Source organism: Alnus glutinosa, chromosome 9, assembly GCF_958979055.1.
Source record: "Alnus glutinosa chromosome 9, dhAlnGlut1.1, whole genome shotgun sequence".
In the NCBI taxonomy this organism is placed as follows: domain Eukaryota; kingdom Viridiplantae; phylum Streptophyta; class Magnoliopsida; order Fagales; family Betulaceae; genus Alnus; species Alnus glutinosa.
The window spans coordinates 21641634-21665096 of record NC_084894.1 but is presented as its reverse complement, the minus strand read 5'-3'; the positions used below and the strand labels follow the sequence as shown (position 1 = coordinate 21665096).

The 23463-nt window shown below is 37.5% G+C and overlaps 2 protein-coding genes across 2 annotated transcripts; both read left to right on the top strand.

The window, feature by feature from the left end:
- The first annotated feature begins 8 nt into the window (after positions 1 to 8).
- Positions 9 to 3532, top strand: LOC133877860 (ankyrin repeat-containing protein At5g02620). Its single transcript, XM_062316300.1, has 4 exons — positions 9 to 420; positions 593 to 1157; positions 1237 to 1646; positions 2514 to 3532. The coding sequence occupies exons 2-4, from the start codon at positions 806 to 808 to the stop codon at positions 3393 to 3395; spliced, it is 1644 nt and encodes a 547-aa protein (XP_062172284.1). The 5' UTR covers positions 9 to 420; positions 593 to 805; the 3' UTR covers positions 3396 to 3532.
- Positions 3533 to 6955: 3423 nt separating this feature from the next.
- Positions 6956 to 21605, top strand: LOC133877279 (E3 UFM1-protein ligase 1 homolog). Its single transcript, XM_062315520.1, has 20 exons — positions 6956 to 7218; positions 7616 to 7927; positions 8009 to 8275; positions 8945 to 8992; positions 9360 to 9425; positions 9553 to 9656; positions 10361 to 10454; positions 10542 to 10598; positions 11083 to 11530; positions 11631 to 11785; positions 12009 to 12074; positions 12190 to 12258; positions 12376 to 12468; positions 12616 to 12681; positions 13024 to 13070; positions 13169 to 13232; positions 13782 to 13859; positions 13931 to 13993; positions 21176 to 21268; positions 21404 to 21605. Exons 1-20 carry the CDS (start codon positions 7045 to 7047, stop codon positions 21503 to 21505), a joined length of 2466 nt encoding a protein of 821 aa, XP_062171504.1. The 5' UTR covers positions 6956 to 7044; the 3' UTR covers positions 21506 to 21605.
- Positions 21606 to 23463: the final 1858 nt, after the last annotated feature.

Genomic DNA, 23463 nt, shown 5'->3' with positions numbered 1-23463 from the left:
TTCCAATAGCCAACACCACTGGTTTTGCCTCTCTTCTGCCTGTTTTTTTTTCCCTCATCTTTGATTCCAGCCAACGTTGTCATCATCACCACCTTTACAAAGGGCCTTCCTTTTATATTGGTTCGTGTATCATCTGTGGCCTCTGTGTGTGATTTAGATTCACAGTAAATGTGTTGTAGACATGTGCGTTCATGTTTCTAATTCTCCTATTCTTATATGATGCTATTCCTTTCTTGTTCTTTCTTCCTTCCTCCAAAATAAAATCTCCAGTGAAAACTTTCTAATCTTGATATTAATCCTAAATATCCATTACAGCCTGTTTTAATGATCCCATGAATCATGATGGTTGTCTAGAGATTGGGTGCGTTGTTTTTGTGTTAGATGGAGCACAGAAAAGAGGACTCCATTATTCAAACCCAGGTAAAAAATGATCATGTTTGCTGATATTATTATTGCTGTCTTTTTTCTTTTTCTTTTTTTCCAATCTTGTTGTGTAAAGCATAAACAAGAGATTTTATGGTTTGATAGTAACGAAAATGCAATTTGGTTGTCGGTGAGAAAGATTAAACCCAAAGCCTTTTTTTGTGCACAGGCAACTGATCTGGGATGCGGGGGTGTCAGAACTGGACATGGGAGATAGGAATGTGATGGTTTTTTGTTGAATTCTAGAATAAATCTATGTTATTATGGATGAAGAATGTGTTTTTTGATCTGGGTGTTTTTTTTCCTGGGAAGAGGAATATGGAATAAAATATATATATTGATTACAAATAGCTGAGGAGAGGAATTTTCATCATTTAATCCCATGGAGGCACCGGCTGAGCAGCAGCCACAGGCAGGGCAGCCAAGCGTGCCGCGGAAAAAGATGACGAAACAGTTAACCGGAAAACGCGAGGATACGATCTTGCATACTGCGGCAAGAGAAGGAAATCTTCCTACTGTGATAGAAATCCTTGGTGGCACCGGCGAGGCCGAATTGAAGGAGTTGTTGGCAAAGCAAAATCAAGCCGGCGAGACAGCTCTTTATGTCGCGGCAGAATACGGTTATGTTGATTTGGTTAGGGAGATGATCAAGTGCTATGGTCTTGCCGATGCTGGCATCAAAGCAAGAAATGGGTTTGATGCATTACACATTGCTGCAAAACAAGGAGACATGGGTATGTATTCATTATAGATTTTGTTTGTTTACTCTGTTTCTCGCAAAACGAAATTGAGTTCTGTTTTGCCTTGTTGCAGAGGTGTTGAGGGTTCTAATGGAGGCTCATCCGGAATTGTCTATGACCGTGGATGTATCAAACACAACGGCTTTGCACACAGCTGCAACACAAGGGCACATCGAGATAGTGAACTTTTTGTTGGAGGCAGGAAGCGGTCTGGCAACCATTGCTAGAAGTAACGGGAAAACGGCCTTGCATTCTGCGGCAAGAAATGGGCATTTGGAGGTTCTGAAAGCTCTTCTGGAAAAGGAGCCCGAGATTACAAAACGGATTGATAGGAAGGGGCAGACGGCACTTCACATGGCAGTGAAGGGACAGAGTAGTGAGGTGGTGGAGATGTTGATTATGGCAGATCCTCCTTCTGTGAACATGGTTGACAATAAAGGCAACACCGCTTTGCATATTGCAACCAGAAAGGGTAGAGCTCAGGTTATCATCCTCTCCCCGCCTTTTGTTAGTTGTTATTAATCTTTTCTGCAATAAATCTGAGCTGACCTTATGCAGTTGAGAACCATCCCTTTTCAGCTTGAGCTATATATATGAAAGAAACATATTAAGAACAAAAACAAAATAAAGAAAATTTTGTTTGACTGCATTATTTGACATCCTCATCATCTGAGAAATAAGGTGAGGATAAAGTTTTAATTTTGTTATTTTTTCATGTAAAGAGGAAGTTCCACCTAGTTATTTGATTTAACAAACTTTCTAGCCTTGTCCTGGCTTTGCTGAAATGTCATAGATCATAGTATTTGAATCTGTTTTGTTGACTCACGCCCCCTTGCTCTTTAGTATTATAATTTGTGCACATGCTTTGAATATTGATTTTGGAAATTGAACTGCTAATTGACATCAACACAATATTCTGAAATCTCTGACAACGTACTGATATCTAATTGAACTACTTGAATATACTTTATTGTAAAAAGTCAAACTTCTTGAAAGTTCCAGAGTTTAGAATGTGAATTGGCTCATAATGTATCAAAATTTGTGTTACTTCAGAGAGAAATTCGGCACATTGCAACCAAAAACTTGGTGAAGTTTGTACTATTGAGATCTTGATGCCAGTTTGCTATTCTTTAGATTACTTCCACAATTTGCAACAAGTGAGTTTGCAGGGAACTCCCCTGTTCTCACGATAACTGCCGGACAATGTTTATGTCAAACAATGTTGATAGCCCACAAATGTACCATGTTAATTTAGCCACTCAGTCTATTAGTTCTTTTGGAAGAGTTTAAAATTAAAACTGTTCAAATCTCCTCTCAAAACTTGACATAATTCAAGTACTGGTTTTGCAGATTGTGAGGATGCTTCTCGGACAGAAAGAGACGGACACAAGAGCCGTGAACAGGGCTGGCGAAACTGCGATTGACACTGCCGAGAAAACTAGCCACCCTGATATTGCAGCCATTCTTCAGGAGCATGGGGTTCCCAGTGCCAAAAATATCAAGGTTCAAGCACCAACAAGCACTGCCCGTGAGCTGAAACAAACTGTAAGCGACATAAAGCATGAAGTCCATTACCAGCTAGAGCACACCCGGCAAACCAGAAAACGTGTTCAAGGCATTGCAAAACGCCTCGACAAAATGCACACAGAAGGCCTTAACAACGCAATCAACTCCACAACTGTTGTGGCTGTCCTCATTGCCACAGTTGCATTTGCTGCCATATTCACCGTCCCCGGCCAATATGCCGACGACCCAGAAAACATTCCTCCTGGAGTCTCCGTTGGGGAAGCAAATATTGCTCCAAAAGTGCCATTTATAATCTTCTTCATCTTCGACTCCATTGCCCTCTTCATCTCTCTGGCGGTTGTCGTGGTCCAGACCTCCGTTGTTGTCATAGAAAGCAAGGCAAAGAAGCAGATGATGGCAGTTATCAACAAACTCATGTGGTTAGCTTGCGTGCTTGTCTCAGTGGCATTTTTAGCTCTGTCTTTTGTTGTCGTGGGCGACCGTGAAAGGTGGCTGGCAATCGGCGTTACAATTATAGGAACAACCATAATGGCCGCTACTTTGGGCACCATGTGTTATTGGGTAATTAGGCATCGGATTGATGCCTCCAATATGAGGAGCCTTCGAAGATCATCAATGGGCAGCAGATCAAGTTCCAGGACTCTGCCAGCGATGTCAGACTCTGAGATCCTGAACAATGAGTACAAGAAAATGTATGCAATTTGAAAATTTCCCTACGCCAGAAAAGTTTTAGCATTCGGCGTAAGAGATCACCATGGTTCTCTATATGTTCACATCTATAACGTATATTTCCTGAGGAGCTGATCATAGATTTTTTTCTCTTCAGAAAATTTTGCTGACTACTATATTGGGTCAATGGATGAGTAATCCAATATATATACGGTCCTTTTATTCCCTTTAATCTCTAAAATTATTATCGAATCAAAATACGTCTTAAATTCACTAGTAATTTTAAAAGTTACATTAGCTTTGAGAGGATAAAAAGATAGTGTATAATATTACTCGCAAATAATGTGTTAAATTAAATATTTAAAAAACTTCACTTACACCCGAATTATCGGCATTCTTGCAATCAAAACATCGAACTTTTAATTTTTGCAGTAATGGTTTTTCATGTTTCGACAACTTTTAATTTAACTCAACCTTTAAGACTTAGGGTTAAATCAAATGGTAAACATGTTAAATGTCCCTTATGCCTTTGTAAAATTTATAAAAATACAAATTTGCTCTTAATAAAAAAAAAAATCTAAATGTTCACATGGCCGTGGGTCAACTTTTTTAAAAAATTTAAAATTAAAAATTAAAAACAAAAAGAGGTATTTTGTGGATTTTGGCATCCTTAGTTAAGATTTAACAAAAAATTATAATTGAGAGGTGAAATTAAAATTGGCAAATTCTCAGGATACCGACATTACAAAATTTAAGGATTAGTTTGGCAAATCCCTCACCCCCTCACCTCCACTTTTTTCTAAGAAAGTCAGTTTCAAAACATTTGAACTTTATTTATTTATTTTTTTTTTCACTTTTTACTATTCAAACAAAAAACCCACTATAAAATATTACTTTTTCAATTTTCCTTACAAAAAATTTAAAACTTCTTTGTACTTTTTATTACATTAATTACTTCTTATTACCATTCAAAAAAGAAACTCACCTAAAAAAAAAAAGGCGTTTTACGAGTTCAAAGTTATAATTGCAAAAACGTTAATACTTTGAGGTACAAGTGAAATTTTCGTTAAATATTAGACATTCAAGGCACATACATTAACAAATTTGGTTCTCATGGTCTAATGACATGATAAATCCCAGCCTGATTATAATCAAACTTAAGAAACAAAATGAGGAGGAAGAAAAGAGGTCTAGAGTTAAAGACATAGCTGACAAGCATAGCAACAGTAAATTGCTGCATCTAACTAATCCATATGGCCTAAAAATAAATACAAGGCAGTGCAGTAAAATCAGGCTTAAAGTAGCACAAGATTTGATGTTGCTAACAAAGTTAGGTAAACCTATAGTAAACTATAGAGGTGACAACTAAGATGCCTCCTGTATTGCTTTTTACTTTTCTTTTGAAGGTCAAAGAAATGTGGACAGGTTCAATGTTTGAGAAATAAAGGTTCAATTATGACTCCATTTTATTTCCCCTTTTTCTTTTTTCCTTCAAAGGTTCAAATGGCTCTTTCATGAATCGAACCCATAATCTCCCTTTACCCAAAAAAAAAAAAAAAAAAAAAAAAAAAAAAAAAAAAAAAAGAAGAAGAAAAAGAAAAAGAAAAAGAGAGAGGTACCAAACTACCTAATCAATTATAAATTTGAGGATTATTAGTTCATAAATGAGAAACTCCAAGCATCCTATACAAGCTCCAAATCCAAAAGATCTATACTAACAAAGGCCAGCCAAAGTGAGGTTTGACAACTAATAGGGTTGACAAAAAAGCATGGAAGCTGAAAAATTATTGGAAATCATATGGGATTGATGTAGGCTGGATATCAGAACAAACAAATAACAAGAAGTTTGTAAGGCAGAATCTCACCACTAAAAAGAGTTTCACCACAGCACAATTTGAGCAATGTGTGTTTATTCATCAAATCTGTCTCCATTGGACTACAAATCTTACTTAAATAGAATCACGACTAAATCTTAGGGCAACGCCTGTTTATTGGCTTACTCGAAATAATTTAAGATAACGCTCATCTATTGAATTACAAGAACACCATTGACATAAAATTAAATAATAATAACTCCATTAGTTAGTAGGACTTAAATAAAATTAGGTGGACCAATATTTCGTGCTTCGCTCATTGCATCAGGGACTGCCTTTCCATAGGAACACAAAGAACATGGGGATAATTTTGCCGTAGTTTTAGCATTACGGGAAAATCGTGCCATATATGTAGCTCTATCCTAGCCCAAACACATACTGGGCTAAAGGAAAAGCCCAATTGTCATTTTTTTTTTTTTTTTTTCTAATTTTTTTTTTTTTTTTTTTTTTTTTTAAAAAATGACAATTGTCATTGACTCATTGTAGCTTGTACTCAATTGGTTGGACCATTTATTCATTTAGTAGAGGAAGGTAACCTTTTAAGACATAAATGATGAGACCAAGTTAACACCAATACTATTTAATTACAACCCTAAAATTTGAATTAGATTTTACTTCCAGTTGAGAGCCAATTTTAAAGGGTTCGTACCTGGGCCGAAAATAAGAAGGAATCAATCTCTAAATCCACGGCTATGAGCCGCCTAAAAGAGAGGCCTACCAAGACAACCCTTTGATAACACGAATTATTAAAAGATATTGACTGCACAACGGATGCTGAACAAATTACAATAGACGAGCGCTACTGAATTGCCAAAAAGACACTAAACACCATAGTCCCTTGAAAAACATGGACTCAAGCTGGAATGTTGACCAAGGTGCAACCATCAATGACCCATGAACATAAGTGCCGAACCGTAAGTAGAAGCTCATGAAGTAGATTCACAAGGGACCCCACACCGGCGATCCACAACAACATGACAATTGATCAATACATGGTCATATACTCCTAAACGCACAATCGATCAGTACATGATCATGTACCCCAAAGAACATTATAGTGGGCAATCGGTTAAGCGTGTAGCCATATATTCCCACACTAAATTGAGCGGCCCAGATTATACTGGACAATTGATCATGTACCCCAAATTAGACTAGGCAATTGGTCATATACTCCAAATTATATCAGGTAATTGGCCATAAACTTTATATTATATTGGGCAATTGACTATGTACCTAGGATCTGACTGAATCAAACTAGACAACTAGTTATGTGCCCCATATTCGATTGGGCAAATGGACCATGTATCCTAGGACAAGTTAGATTACAGTGGGCAATTGTTCAGTATACGACCATGTACCCTTAGTCAACATTAAATGGCAAACAACCAGCTATGAGCTTCATGACGAACCACTAGATGGGTAGTCATCGACAAATGAAGAAAAAGACCCTTGATTTCTTAGAAACATTGGCAAGTTTGGCGACCTAATCTGAGTGCCCAAAGACAGCTATGCCATTCAAGGAGACAAAGGCACCGAGTCTGAGCCCAATATGAAGGGACTATGGGTGCCCCTCCCACTCGACAGCGAAGAAGCCCAACAATATGTCTTAATTCGGCCAGCTTATGACAAATCAAGGAAGCCCATTCTAACCCAAAAGAGAACCCTGTCTAACACATAAAAAGAAACGTCCAAACTGATTTTTTTTTTTTCTTTTTTTTTTTTCCTTTTTTTTTAAGAAGGTTTAACCAGTCTCGCTCTCGCCTCCCCCCTTCCCTTTGAATCGAATAGAAAGTTTGGTGATCGGAGCGAGGATGGATGAGGAATTGCTGGAATTGCAGAGACAGTTCGAATTCGCACAGCAAGCGAAATCGAGCGTTCGATTATCGGAGCGAAACGTCGTTGAATTGGTCCAGAAGCTTCAGGAGCTCCACATCATCGATTTCAATCTTCTCCACACCGTCTCCGGCAAAGAATACATCACCCCTGTACCTCTCTCTCTCTCTCTCTCGCTCTCGCTCTCGCGATTTTCTCTTAGCATCTGTTTGTTTCCCGAGAAATTGACAGAATTGAGAATTGAAGGAAAAATATATATACTGCTTTAAGAAACAAAGGAGAACCATACTCAATCTATTTGAAGTAGGCGAGACCGGTTTAGTTAGTAGTGACATTAGTTTCTCAGTCTCGGATAATGGACTCTACGAGATTCGATATTTAACTTTCTTTTCTTTTACACATGTTCTTAGTTACCAACCGACCGTTAGGGTTTGAATTTCTCTTTTTGTCGGAAAATTAGTTAGTTTCATTTTTTATGAGGTTGTGATTGTATGTGCGTGTATTTTTGGTTGAAATGATTGGAATTTTAATGATGGAATGGTATAATAGGATCAACTGAGGCATGAAATGGTGGCGGAGATCAATAAATTGGGGCGTGTTTCTTTGATTGATATTGCGGACAGTACAGGGGTTGATTTGTACCATATTGAGAAGCAAGCTCAACATGTTCTTGCCAATGATCCGGGGCTTATGTTAATTCAAGGGGAAATAATATCAGAATCCTATTGGGACTCTGTAGCTGAAGAAATCAACGAGAGGCTTCAAGAATGTAGCCAAATTGCTTTGGCAGAGCTCGCCGCACAACTACATGTTGGTTCGGAGTTGGTCACCTCTGTGTTGGAGCCCCGCCTCGGGACTATGGTAACTTGGTTTCCCAATTTTATGTGATTTTGGAACAACCAGAAGAAAAATAATTGTGATGTGGGTTGTCTTTGAATTTAGGTGAAAGGTAGGCTTGAAGGTGGGCAACTGTATACCCCTGCATATGTTGCTCGTGTTAGCGCCATGGTTCGTGGTTCTGCGAGGGGTATTACAGTCCCAACAAATTTATCGGTGTTGTGGAGTTCATTACAGCACCTACTGCATGAAATGGATGGAGCCAGTGGTGTGGCCATTGAAGTTTCATTTTTCCAATCCCTATTTAATGGGCTTCTGAAGGAAGGCAAGGTTTTGGGATCACTACGTGCAGGAGTTCATTGGACGCCAAATGTACGTGAGATACTCTTGACTTCATTTGGTTTAGGATGTGTTAGATTTATCTTTTTGGAATGATGAGTGCTGCTGGCCCTGAAAATTATTTTTGGTAGCCTATGTGAGGTATCATATTCAATTTGGGACTCCAAAAAACTTCCCCATGCTACCTCACTTTGAAAGCAGGTGTTAGCTGCTTCTTACAAAGTCACATAAACACTTGGATTGGTTGAATTCTATTTTCTATGGATAAAAAAATCAATATTTAATTAAAGAAAAATAGGAGAATAAGTCAAGCATAACAGGGGTATACCTTCTTCTAGATGTCACGATCTTAACTTTAAAAGAAGAATGAAATCTTCTCTATTTGATATTACTAGTGGCTGGCAGCCATGGTTAAGATTTAAGATGTACTCCTCGATGCATATGCAGGGAATTTTGTGCTTATTATTTTGATTGCTTAAATCAAAAGGATATATGAGAGAGAGACTATGGGAAGAGGGGAAGTAGGGTAGTACTTATAAAAAAAAAAAAAGAGGGGAAGTAGGGTAGTAGGGGTGACATTTATATGTTTCCTTGAAGCCCACCCCAGTTCTCTTTTCAATACTCAGGGTTTTGTTTTGTTTTCGTTGCTGTTATAATTATGAAAACAATTGTTGTTTCACATTATGTACAAATTTGCAACAGGTCTTTGCCATTGCTCAAAAGGCATGTGTAGATTCTTTCTTTTCACAGGTATGGACTCCTCTTCTTCCACCAATTTGTAACTTAGTTCAGATATTTATTTATCGCTTGTTCCTAAAGTGATTTGTAACTGATACGTAAGTATTCCATTTCAAATATGATATTAGTCATTCATTTTTCTCTTTGTTGAAACCTCTACTTTCTGAGCAGGTGGAGTATAGCACTTCTTATTTATTAAGCTTGAGCTGATTACAAATTCAATGTTGAGATATTCTGTGAATTTGTGAAATGCGAAGTTTATATTGATTTTTAATCACTTTAAAGCTATAGGACCTTTTTAACCCTTGTTTTCGTTTTTGGAATTAATTTCTGGAAAATTTCAAGTTCTCCCTTCTTTGCTGCCCCCATTTTGCTGCAGAATTCTTTTATCAGCTATGAAACTCTGCAGAAACTTGGAATTTCTCAGCCTGTTCAGTTCTTGCAGGTATTTACTGGATTTTGTCAATAGTATGTTTTTGCACAGGTCATAGGATTTCTGTGAAGTGAAAAATTTGTGTTTTTGTCTTCTCTGATTGTATCTAATCAAACCATGGCTATGCACTCTAATTTAGTCCAGATATCCTGACGGTATACCTTTAGTCACCGCCTTTGTTCACCCCTCAATGATTGAGATGTTGGATGCTGCTATTGAGGATGCTCTTGAACGCAGTAGTTGGTAAGGGAATCACTTCAAATGTCACTCCCTTATCTTTTTCTTTATTTTTCTTCTTCTTTTTCCATCCTGTTTCCATTTTAGCTTTTTAAGCAATGAATAGAAATTTATTCAAGCTCTATGACTCATACCTCATTCTCACCGTACTTGCCTGAAGATGCTAGTTGATGTCACGCATTGGGTGGCATTATATTCCAAGCTATCACCTAATTATTTATGATACATAGATGAGATTTCTCTTAGTTTATTTATTTACTTATTTATTTCTCTAATTATTTGAGTCAATAATATATGCTCTTAAGAATTTTATTCATATGATATGCATTGAATATGATTTTACTATGAAAATTTTCTCTTCATCCCAACCTTCATCTACCCTTTCTTCTAATATGTGCTTCCAAGAGAGAGATTCTTGTTGTTTTGGTATCAAGAAAAGGAAAAAAAGAACAAAAAAGATTGTTGTTGTGGGTGACAAAAATTGCCACCCTGCTTTTTTCTTTTTTTCTTTTCTTTTCTTTTCTTTTCTCTTTTTTATTTTTTTTTATTTTTTTTTTTTTTCTCTTTTGTTATTTTGGGTTATGGCCTATTAAGAGATCCCTTTATATGTCGTCACGTTGATAGCAGGTTCTCATGCATTAAATTTTTGTTTAAATTCAATGACACTTGTGAATTATTTTTTATGTACATGTCTGGATGGACCAATACAGGATTGATTCTCTTTCTGTATTATCTGCATCCTTTGGACCCCAGGACGCTTATAAAATTTTGTCCCTCTGTCCATCTATTCAACTGGCTCTCAAGGTAACTTCCTGATAGCATGTAAGCATCTTGATTACACACTTTATTTATCAATTCATATATAAATATTTGTTTCTTGTTTATATGCAGTCTAATAAAGTACTCATTTTTGGGGAGTCCTATGTATTTAGCAATGGCTTTATCAAGGTATGGTCCTCAAAATATTTATACTGAATTTTTAATTTAGGAACCACATTTGGTTATGTGTATGTACGTATTTATCACTTTTACTACTTGTTTAGCAGTGTAAACCTGCTAAGGATGCTAGTTAGATCGGTTAATAGGACTAGCATACTAGATCAGTTTAATCACAGGGTTCTGTCAACTGCTGTTGTTTGTTGGAAAAAAAAATAAAAAAACAAACTAGAAATAAGAAGAGATGTGTTCAATAGGGTTATCTGCATTCTTGTTGTATTGTAAATTAACATGGAATCTGATTGCCACATCATCCATATTCTTATTGAACCTTGTTATTCAATACACTTGATTGAAAATTATTTTGCATAGCTTCCTTTTCTTCTTTGCTTGTAATAGCCAAGAACCTAGAGTTGAAGAAAGTTTACATTTATTGATGTTAATCTTGTCTGTCATGAAATCCTGATGCTTGCAGTTTTGTCTTTTTGTTGGTTAGGATGTGTATAGTCGAATGGAGAAAGAGGTGGAATCCTTCAGTGTTTCAGGGTCTTCTGGTGTTATGCTGTCTGATGAGTCACACTTGGTCAATGTAGCTAAATTTGGACATGATTCAAGCAGGTTAACTGAGTCAAATGATGCTGGCAGTGAGACTGCTAGTAACAAACAGGCTATTGAGAAAGGACCAAAAAAGAAAAAGGGGAAGTCTGCTGGGAATGTAATATCAGGGGCAGCTGAAAGTGGTTCCGATAACCAGGAGCAGGTCCCTACAAAATCCAAGAAAAACCAGAGGAAAGGCAAGGATACGTCTTCCTTACTAGTGTCAGATTCAAAAATAGGTGCTAAGAAAGAATCAGTTAAAACAAAAGAGGACAATCCCAGCATTCCTTCAGTTGAATGGCTAATGCAGAAGATTATGACACTGGTTCCTGATTTTGAAGAACAAGGTCTGTTGATCTGACTTCAGTTCTGTTAATTATAATTACTGAAATAATTTGAATCCATTTCATACCCAATTTTGACAGATGCAATGGCCTGATTTGGTAGGTATAGATGATACCCAAACAGTTCTTAGACCTTTAGCAAACCATTTGAGACCTATGTTAATCAATTCTTGGAAGGAAAGAAGGAAGGCATTATTTACAGAAAACGCGGAAAGAATGAAACGCTTACTTGATAATTTACAAAGGAAACTCGATGAGGTTAGTGCAGTTACTTGGCTGTTTGGAATGGTATTCTCTATGTCAGCTGTCTGGTATTTTAGTTTTTGTACTGGGGTACTTATCCAAATTAGAGCTTTTTCAGTTTATTGTATTATGTAATCTCTCAGAATGTAAGTATTTGTTTAATAAGTTATTCAAAACCTATGAATTTCCAACAATTTTGTATGATAAACTGTCTTTTGATATTTGCTGTTTCTGGCAGTCTTTCTTAAACATGCAGCTGTATGAAAAAGCTCTAGATTTGTTTGAAGATGATCAATCAACTTCAGTAAGTTTTTCCTTAATAATACTATAAAAAAAAAGTTTTCCTTAATGATCAACACGTTTAAGATGTTAGTTTGTTGATAAAATGGGTATTAAGAAGACTAATCTATAATATACAGGTTATTTTGCACCGGCATTTGTTAAGAACAGTAGCTGCTCCCATTGTGGATACGCTCCTACATAACTTGGTAGCACTTATTGATTTTTTGGTCCTTAGTTTGTAGTTTGCATTTGTTATGGTCTAATGGACCAATGTATTTGGTGAATCAAACAGAAATTTAATGTGATGATTTTTTCCAATGTAGGACATCCACAACAAATTGAGGAATGGGATTGAAGTTGAGGAAGCTCAAAATTCAGAATCTGTTTCACTTAGTCCTGGAGAAAGAACCGCTATTGTATGAAATAATCCACTACCTGAAAAATATGCCCATAATTAGTTTTTTAAGTTCTGCCATGATGGTGGATCTTTGCTTCAATTCTTCATTCAGAAAGAATACATATATGGTGGTCAAATCTCTAAAATTCTCCTTTTGGCTTTGCAGGCGAAGAGTTTTCCAGGATCACTGTTGAATAAGGCTCTTGCAGTGGTTGATGCTTTAGAAGGAAAGGTCCGTTTTTTCTTTTTTGTTAGAAACACATTGTTTTCATTCTTGGAATCTATTATCATACAAACAAATGTTTGGCAGTATTTAGATCATTATTTTATTTTAGACAGTTAGGGTCCCTTTCTCAACACGTATTTTGATTGCAAATATATATATCCATCAAAGAAAGAAATAGTTGGAAATTAGAACTGTTTTGCTTTTAGATAAGTTCTTGTTTGTTTAATTGCAATTCCTCGAGTGATGGATAATTGATAATTTGGGAAATTTCCTATTTTGCATATTACTTTATTTATTTATTTTGTAAATATAGCAATGACTTCAAAATTGGAATGTTTGATGTGACAGCGGGTAGAAACTTTCATGGATGCATTTAGAGCTCTATCAGAAGAGAGGTAGTTATATGTCTTTTAATTATTGTCTCCTTTTGGACCATTAGAGAATCTGTGTTGCTTTGGACTTATCATTTACATTTTGAGTCTCAATTTGCCAGTGGGTTACTCTTGAAAAAGCTTGACAAGAAATTGGAAAGAACACTTCTGCATTCATATCGCAAGGTGATCCTGCTTTCATTTATAAGGAAATGTCAAAAAAATTATGGTATGGGTTAGATTTTCATTTGGGTCCATTTTTGGCACTTGTGTGGAAAGTGATAATGGGTCCCAAAAAGTGATTTTGGAATAAGTTTCCCCATAACTCAAAGTACTTCGGTCAAATAAATGGGTCCGCTCATTTTCAGTCTAAGTGGGCAGGCCCCCCACCTCAAAATCACTTTATGAAGGTCAAAAAGTGCAAAAATGCCTACTTATTTAATATCATCTGGCTTTAATAATATGAAGAGGCTGGCTGTGAATTACAAGTAGCCACATCAAGTGTGATGTTCTTTTCTTGATTTTACAGTTAACAACATATGACCCAGCATTTTTACAAATCTAAAAATTCACACACACACTGACACACACACACTAAAGGTCTTCTAATGATTGAGACAGCAGAGAAATGTGGTAACTTTGTCGGGGGGGTAGGGGGTTGATAGCAAGTCAGAATGGATCGGTGGTCTTTAGAGCTTCTTTCTCATGTTCTCCTTATTATTATGTCATGTTCAGGATTTAACATCTCAAGTTTCTGCTGAAATTGACCCAGTTTCTCTTCTGGCAAAAGTCGTCTCCTTGCTATATATACAGGTCAGTTTATTTAGGTTGCTATGTTTTTGTTGATTGTTCTTTGTTATGAACATGAATTGTCTTGTGAATAGGTTCACCATAAAGCTCTTCAAGCCCCTGGAAGGGCCATTTCTGTTGCTGTTTCTCGACTGAAGGTATGTTTATATTTATCACATGAGAAGATGTTTTCAAAGTATGGCTACATACTTTTCATATACATGTTAATAACTAACCTTGTGCAGTGTTGAAGGAAACAACATTTTAACAGCTTGCACAAGGAAAACAGGGATAGTAGACAAACTAAGATAATAGGTGAAGTTAAAATGGTCGAGGTGGTGCAAATATGTATTAAGAAGATTAATGGATAGGGTAACAGGTACTTACTAAGTTGAAAGCATAATGAGGAGAAAAATATAGAATGAACTGGTAGAGTGAACTTTAGTGGGCACATGAATGACACCGGCGGGTGGCATAAAGCTTATGCATATTATTTCTGGAGTCCCTATGATTCTATTGTAAGGCATGAGTAAAATTCTTACTGCTTGCCTTAGCTTATTGTGCTTGAAATGAACTAATTCCTATATCCAAAACAGCTGGAGTAAGGGCACTGCATATTAATTACGTCAAGGACAGGTCAATAATCCTTGCATAAAGATAACAATGAATGTGATTAGCATTTTCAGTTCTAAATAATCTCCAGTTTTGAATTGTGATGCACCAAAAACTGTTGTAAATAATCTCCAATCTTGACTTGTGATGCACCAAAAACTGTAGATAAGTTCTGAAAATCTATAGATGTTCTTTGTTCTTTTGATTTTTTTTTTGGTTGGCTGTGCTATGATTGTAGAAGGTGGTCGTGTCGAATATAAAAAGTAATTGCATTTAATTCTTAAAGGTTGCAGGGATCCATTATGATAGGAAGTGTTTTAAGAATTTTTTTCAGATGTGGATTCAGTTGGCATGCCTTTTTCAGGAATTTAGTCTCAGTACTCAGGTCTCCTGGATTGTACTTTGTAACATTTTCTTTGGAGTATTACCCGATCCATATGGAGGGGGTGCTTTGCACGGGTCCGAGATTTATCTGACAAGGGTGGGTACACGAAGTGTCCCAGCCTTGAAGGGATTCCTTGCGATAAAAAAATAAAAAATAAAAAATAAAAATGAGTTGTTGGTCATTCAGCTTATTGTGTGCCATACCACTTAAGATATGTTTTGTTTCAATATCATAGTCATATATTTATGTCAGTGATGCCAATGGTTTGGACCAAATGGCATTTATTTCCCGCATAAACAAGAGGTGTGGTGTGAAGACTTGTTTCAATACCATTTTGAGTGTGAATTGTATTTACCTATCAAAATAGGGAGTCAATGGTTTCGAAGTCTGCATTTTTGCATGAGCTGCGCATGTACCTTGGTTTAGTTAAACACTGTCTGAGGATCAGGCCCTCATTTGGGTTTGATATGGATCTGAGCTTTTAAATTATGAAAATGGACCACTTGGAATCTGGTGGATTAGGAGTCAAACTTGTAAATATGTAGGTTATCAAATTAGGAATTGAATTTTTTTTTTTTTTTTTCTTTTTTGATAAGTAATTGCAATTTATAAAAAAACGCGCAGAGGGACGCAACCCTTATACACGGGAAGTATACAAGAGAACCCCTAAAAGGGACGAACAGAGAATAAATTTAAAAAGTCTACATAAGTAAAAACACTCAAAAACTATGATGGAGCGCTATCCAAATATATAATGTATTGAGCAACCACTTCCGTAGCTCCACCATAGATGTCTCTACATCTTCAAACAGCCGCCCCCCAACTTTTCAACAACTCCAACACCGTTCGTGGCATAACCCACTCTACCCCAAATAAAATAAGAATGTAGCTCCAAAGATCCCGAGCAACTTCACAGTGAAGCAACAAGTGATCAATAGACTCCCCACTCTTCTTACATAAACAACACCACTCAATCACTATAACATTCCTCTTACCCAAGTTATCATGTGTCAATATTTTACCCAAAGCAACTGACCATACGAAGAAAGCCACTCTTGTTGGAGCCTTAACACGCCAGATATTCTTTTTTTTTTATAAGTAAAGTATATTCAAAAGGTGCAAAGGGGCGCAACCCATGGTACACTGGACGTATGCAAGAGACTCCTAATTCAAAGAAAAAAGAGAACATCTATCTATAAATTCAAAAGAAGAACACTCATGCATAAGCTGAAATTTTTCTCTCCACATAAACATCGTTTGTAGCATCATTCTCTTCAAGTTCATCAAATCAATCTCACAATCTTCAAAACAGCGTGCATTTCGTTCTCTCCAAACACACCACATCAAACACAATGGAGCCATGCGCCAAATCGGTATCAGTGTCTGATTACCCTTTTGCCCCCTCCAACTCCCCAACATATCTTTCAATGACCGCGGCATTACCCACTCCACCCCAAACATTTGCAGAATCGTCCTCCACAATTCTGTAGCCACCATACAACACAAAAACAACACGTCAAATATTCTTCCAGGGAAAAGATGGGCCATTTTTCCTAATAAGCTCTTCATAGAAGGATCTCACCTCAGATAAACCTTTTTTAGAGGGATTCCACACTAACTTGTCACCTTCTCCATGTCGAGCCGAAATGGAGTATAGTCGATCGAAGAAAGAAAGTACCATATCCATCTCCCAATCCTGGATTTGTCACGTAAAGAGAACATTCCACTGAATTACACCATTATGAACAACCAAATTATCCGCCACCATTGCATCTTTGTTCCCTACTATACTAAAAAGAGCTGGAAATCATTGCTTCAAGGAACTATCCCCACACCACCAATCATGCCAAAAACTAATATTTGATCCATTCCCCACTTCAAAACGAACGAAATTGCGAAATTTCTCCCATCCCCTCCTTATATGTTTCCATACGCCCACTCCAAAAGAACCCAAAACCTCTTTCGAGCACCAACCACCCTTTAAACTCTCAAATTTGGCATCAATCACCGATCGCCATAAAGCCTCTCTCTCCCTACCATATCTCCACAATCACTTACCCAAGAGAGCTCGATTGAACTGGATGAAGTTGTGAGCTCCCAACCCACCTGCATGCAAAGGAGTACAAATCTTGTTCCAATTCACTAGATGAAATTTGGCCTCGTCACCAATGTCACCCCAAAGAAAATCCTTTTGAATTTTATCAAGACGATTAGCTACCCTTACTGGAATAGGAAACAAAGATAAGTAATATGTAAGAATATTGGAGAGCGTACTATTAATAAGAGTCAACCGGGCACCCTTCGACAAATACATCCGCTTCCAACCCGCCAACCTCCTTTCCATTTTTTCAATAACACCATTCCAAATAGAAGTGGACTTGTAAGAAGCCCCCAAAGGCAAATCCAAGTAAGTCATAGGCAAAGATGCAACCCGACATCCAAGAAGATTAGCCAACCTTTCGACATCCTCTACTTCACCAATTGGAACAATTTCTAATTTTCCTAAATTAATTCTCAAACCAGAAGCTGCCTCAAAGCATAAGAAGATACATTTCAGATGTCGAATTTGTTCTTCTTGAGCACCGCAAAAGATCAATGTGTCATCAGCAAATAGAAGATGATTCACAACTAAGGCCTTGGAATCTCTGGAACCCACTAAAAACCCTGTCAAATTACCTTGATCCAATGCAGTAGTCAGTATCCGACTCAAAGCCTCCATAACCAGCACAAACAACAAAGGAGAAAGAGGATCTCCTTGTCGCAAACCACGAGAGCTACTAAAAAACCCGACGGGGTTCCATTTACAAGAATAGAAAATCTCACCGTAGAAACACAAAAACGTATCCAATCTCTCCATTTTCCCCCAAACCACATCTCTGCAACAAATAAAGCAGGAAATCCCAGTTCGCATGATCATATGCCTTCTCCAAATCTAGCTTACACAGGATTCCTGGGTCCCCCAATCGAATATGACTATCCACACATTCATTTGCAATAAGCACATAGTCTAATATTTTTCGACCACCAATAAACGCATTCTGAGTGTTGGAGATAATCTTGCCCAAAACGGATTTAAATCTGTTTGCAAGAACCTTTGAAATAATCTTGTAAATCCCCCTACCAAACTACTAGGGCGAACATCCATGGCACCAGTCTTCTTAGGAATCAAAGAGACAAAAGTAGCATTCAAACTCTTTTCAAACTTGCCTCGAGCATGAAATTCTGCAAAAACATCCATAATGCCAGTTTTTAAAAAATCCCAACACTTCTGAAAGAAAGCCGCAGTGAATCCGTCAGGACCCGGCGCCTTATCTCCATTCAAATCCCTGATTACCTCCCACACCTCCTTCTCCTCAAACGCTCTTTCTAGCCAAATGCTCTCATCCGCATCAATGGATAAAAAAAGATAGACCCTCCACCCTAGGCCGCCAAGAACAATTCTCAAAGTACAAATTGTTGTAAAATTGAACTAAATGCTCCTTAATCTCCGCAAGATTCCTGAAAATTATACCGTTAATATTCAAAGAATCCACTTGATTGAATTTACAGTGTGATTTGGCCACCCTGTGAAAAAAATTTGTGTTCTTGTTCCCCTCCTTTAAGCACAAAGCTCTAGATTTTTGCCTCCAGCTCATTTCCTCAAAAAGAAGAGTCTTCTCCAGCTCTCTCGACATATCTACCCTTCGAACTTTTTCATCCTCCTCTAGGCAACGGCATTCTTCAATTAACTCCAGCTCTCTAATACCCTCCAATAATTCTTTCTTCTTTCCCTATATCACCAAACACTTCCTCATTCCATTTCTTCAAATCACACTTCAAAGCCTTCAACTTATTAGCCAAAATGAAACTTGGCAAACCAGAAAACTCATAAGACATCCACCACTTTTTAACCTGCTCAACAAAACCCTCGTATTTCAACCACATGTTTTCAAATTTAAAATACCTGTTTCCCCCTCTTGTTGTCCCACAATCCAATAACAAAGGAAAATGATCGGAGAGAAGTCTTGTCAATCTCCTCTGTGACACTTTAGGAATGCGTTCCTCCCACTCCGGAGAAACTAAGAACCTATCGATTCTAGACCAAATATGATCTTCCTGATTATTAGACCAAGTAAACTGGCCATCTTCAAGGGGTAGGTCCACCAAATTATGCATGAATATGAAGTCTGAAAACTCTTCCATAGAAAAGCCAGCACCACTAGATTCTCACTAGGAAAACGAACCACATTAAAATGTCCCCCAATACACCAAGGCATCTCCCACCAACTCATCAATCTAGCTAACTCAGCCCACAAATGCCTCCTCTCCTTGTCATCATTCGGACCATAAACCCCCCCAAAAGCCCAAACTACGTTATCTCCAGTGTTGCGCAAAGAACAAGCAACAGTGAATCTACCTATACACTCCTCCACTTTCTCCACCACCCTTCTGTCCCACATTAACAAAATCCCACCCGGCACTCCATTGGCACCCAAGTAGCACCAATCAACATGATAGCAACCTCATAAACTTCGCACCACCTCCCTTGAGATAACAGCCATCTTTGTCTCCACCAAGCATACAATATCCGCCTTCCAAACCCTTATAAGCCCTCTAATCTCCAATCTTTTCTCAATCGCATTAAGCCCTCTAACGTTTCACATTAATATTTTAGGCGTCATATAAGCGAGATGGACCCCTACCCTTATGCCTGCCTCTACCAGAATGATCCCCTTTCTTCTCATAGTTAATAGACCAAGTCAGCCTATTTAATTCACTCTGCCCTTTCACCCCTTGTGAAGGCGAATACTTGGTCTTAGGTTCAGCCAAAGAGAGGTCTCTGGCCGATTCAATCTCTTCAAACAAAGCCAACAATCTGTCCTCGAAACGACCACAAGATAGCTCAATAATTGGATAAAACCTCTTAATTCTTTCCACCACCCATTTAGGTGACACCCTCTGCCCGTCTTCACCTTCCACAGCCAGTGGAGTAATAACTATCGGCTCATAACTCTCTAACTCCCCCTTACCATCCCTTACCTTGTCTTGAAGCAAGAGGCCTTCAGGACTGTGCTCTAGCAAAATCGAAGAACATTCTAGATGAGCTCCCTCCTCAGCCACCACGCCTTTAAAAGTAGACCCACTCTCCATTTTGTCTCCTGTTCCTTCGCAGAGACATTTCTTCACTAGAGGTCCCATTGAAAATGCTTCTGAACCGATACCCACTTTACCTTTTTTGGTGGAAAAAATCACCAGCTCAAGACTGCCTTCTTCCTGCCTCTGAGCCACTAAATCCACACCAAACCCAGAACTATCCAATCCAGCACACAGCTCTTCCACAAACCAAGAAAATTCAAGGATTTGTAGGGAAATCACTCATAAGAGTGTTTCTTATTGAAAACTAATGAAAAAGTACATAAACTAAACCTCAATGGGTTGGCTCAAGTGGTAAGGGCCTTGATCTTTGTGGTAGTCCCATGAAGTCTAAGTTTCGAATCTCCTTGGATGCAAACAATTCCTTAGGGCTAGCCTGTCGAAGAAGCAAGAGTATTACCCGATCCGTGTGGAGTGGGCGTTTTACATGAGTCTTAGAGGTTTACCTGAGAGGAATTGGTACACGAAGTGATCCTGCCTTGGAGGAGTTCATCGTCATAAAATAAAAATAAAAATAAAAGTACATAAATTGTCAGCCAAGCCGTACTTATTAGGCTTAAATAGAAAAAATGGACATAGTCTGTGAAAACAAAAGACTAAACTATCATGCCGCATCTCAGTTTATTGAGCCGTGGGTTAATATGACGAAACCCTAATTTTAAATGCGAAAAAAATAAATAAAAATAAACTCTAATCAAGCACCAACTGAATGCCTCAGGTTTTTGTGAGACTTGATACAACATTTTCAATCGGTTGAGCATCTACTGATCTTTCCGAACCAGATTGGTGAACTTTTATTGATGGGCAGTTTTGACCTAGTAAACATTAGAGTTGGAAAATCTTCATGAAATATGAATTTGTAGCCTTTTGAATAGGATTTCCAATGTCACTAAGATTGTCTTCATGCAATCTTGGAATCACAAGATATGGTTGTTTTAGTAGAATTGGTATGCTCATAAACTGGCCTGGATCCTTATTACATGCCAAAACAAAAAATAATATTAGAATTTGAATCCTGTCAGACCTGCATTGAATTTGACCCACCGAGAGCCATAGTTTGTCAATGTAGTGGACTTGACTGCCACGTATTAGCTGTACCCAAGGGTTATAATATGATTTGTCTTACTTCAAGTAGTATTTTTTGGGTTATTTCATTCTATAAATGTCTTTCCCCTTAATTTTGTATTCTATAATTGTGTGTAATTTTCAGGATAAACTAGATGATTCGGCATGCAAGATCTTAGCAGATTACCAAACTGCAACAGTGACACTTTTAGCATTAATGTCTGCTGCAACTGGCGATGTGAGTAAATGTGCATTTTACTCGTTGGATGTTTGACTTGGCAGATCTGTCATTGTTACAACTAACCCATACAAGCTCAGGCTTGATCGAAACTCTGAATAATCTCTTGGTCGTGATTTTTTCTGTGTTGGTTAGGAAGAAGACTGTTCATCTGACAGAATTTTGACTAAAAGGGAGCTTTTGGAGAGCCAAATGCCAGCATTGAAAGGCCTGGTTTTGAGTGCTTCACAAACTTGACTCTGCGTGAAGTCAAATTTCAAAAGGCCAAAGTGAATCTTCGAAAGAAATAGTCAACTGATTATAGAAATGTTAATTTAGTTAAATTTTTTTGTTTTGAGTTTGCATCTTATAATTGCTATATGCCTGTTGGGCGATCAGCTCCCCCTACCCACCCTCCCCCCCCCAGGTTTGAAGGGGGGCATAGCACTTGCCTGGTGCCCTGAGATTGATCTGGAACCCTTCTCCTCCCAAGTGTTACCAAATCTCCTGCCTCATTTTCTCAGACCCTCCTAACCAATCTTCGTTGATGTCTTGCATTAATACCACAAAAAAAAAAAAAAAAAAAAAAAAAAAAAATCCCCTTTTGGTCAAACCTCTCATCTATTGGGAGCACCTTCCAAGGCCTGTGGCTAACAATTGGTGACTTTAAAGTTAGGTCATTTTAACCATCTACCTAAACCTTTTAAGTTTGAGACCTTGTGGATCATAGATCCATTTAGCCACTCAGTAACAGCCGACGCATGGAAAGAAAGAAGTTGTGGGTTCCTTAGCCGAGAGTCCTTCCTTCCAGAACTACTTTGCGGGGAGGGAACTAAGGAAACAGAAGTCCCAGGAGATTTGGCTTACTTGTAAGGGATCTGAACACCAAATTCTTTCGTGCATCCACGGTAATCAGGAGAAGGTATAATGCTATCACCCTTTTGAAATCAGCAGAAGGGACTCGGTTAAAAAATAGAAATGAAATAGGGTTCCCATTTTGTATCTCATTTCAGTTCTATATTCACTTCTACTAGTCTTGTTACCGCTAATGAACATTCTGACTTGTTGGTCCTAATTATTTCTGAGCTTGATTGCTATGAAAAGTTGGCTCAAAGGGCTATCTCTTTGTATTTCATAAAAATTATCCAATTTCGATGTTTACCAATTCAAAACGGCATGTCAATTACAGTGAAAAATCTAGGCAGAATTCCCCGGCTGCAATCCAGTTGAAAGGCATTCAAACAGGATTTGGACTGAGTGCTCCACTCGCAAGCCGGATCTAAAGGCATTAGAACGTGATTGTGGTAGACTGTCTTAACCTTTGCAAGCCGGTTCTAAAGGCATTAGAACATGATTGTGGTAGACTATTTTAACCTAGTCGGCTTAGTCTAAAAGACTCAATTTTCTCCTCATCTATATAAATCTCATTAACCACGATTTCCATAGGGCGACAATATCTCATTGTTTTTACTGTACAATATTTGCAGTTCTCTTAGCTTGATTGGTTCTAATATATATCAATCCAAGCTAATTCCAAAACTACTTGAAGTGATGGATGATATATCTGTCATTTAGTTTACAAAATTCGAAGAAAAAATGAAAGGAACAAGATGAGCCTGTCATTTTAGAATTTTATTTGGTAATCAAGATGACAAGAATGGCTATTGTTAGTACATACCAAACCCTAGTTTGTTTATTACACCTCTCTAGTTCCAAGCATGCCAAACTAAAGGGTAAACGACTTTTCAAAAACCCACTGACTAGATTGGAGACCGATTAACATCAATCGTTTATTTTATTATGGATATAGAGGGTCCAACCAATTTTAACTTGACTAACACCCATTATAAAACCTCCACTTTTTAGACCCATTACGTTTTATTGCTTTTAGGGTTGTAATATAGTCGAACTGAATATTGTATATTCAAGTTCTGTTCATTTAATTTTATTTCGAACACAAACCGAATTTGAGCTTACCACTAAACTAGATAATCTGATTAAGATTACTTTATTTATTCTTCGAGCAAATTCTGAATTGTTTATTTTTTTCGTAAATTCATATTAATAATTAGTTAATTATTTGTAAAGATTTTACCATTTGAGTTAATTAAATAAATTAACTTTTTTTCGTAAAGAAACCAAAAACGAAATTTAAAAAATAAAAAAGAAAAAGAAAAGAAAGAGGGTTAAGAAGAAGACAAATACAAGCATATCAA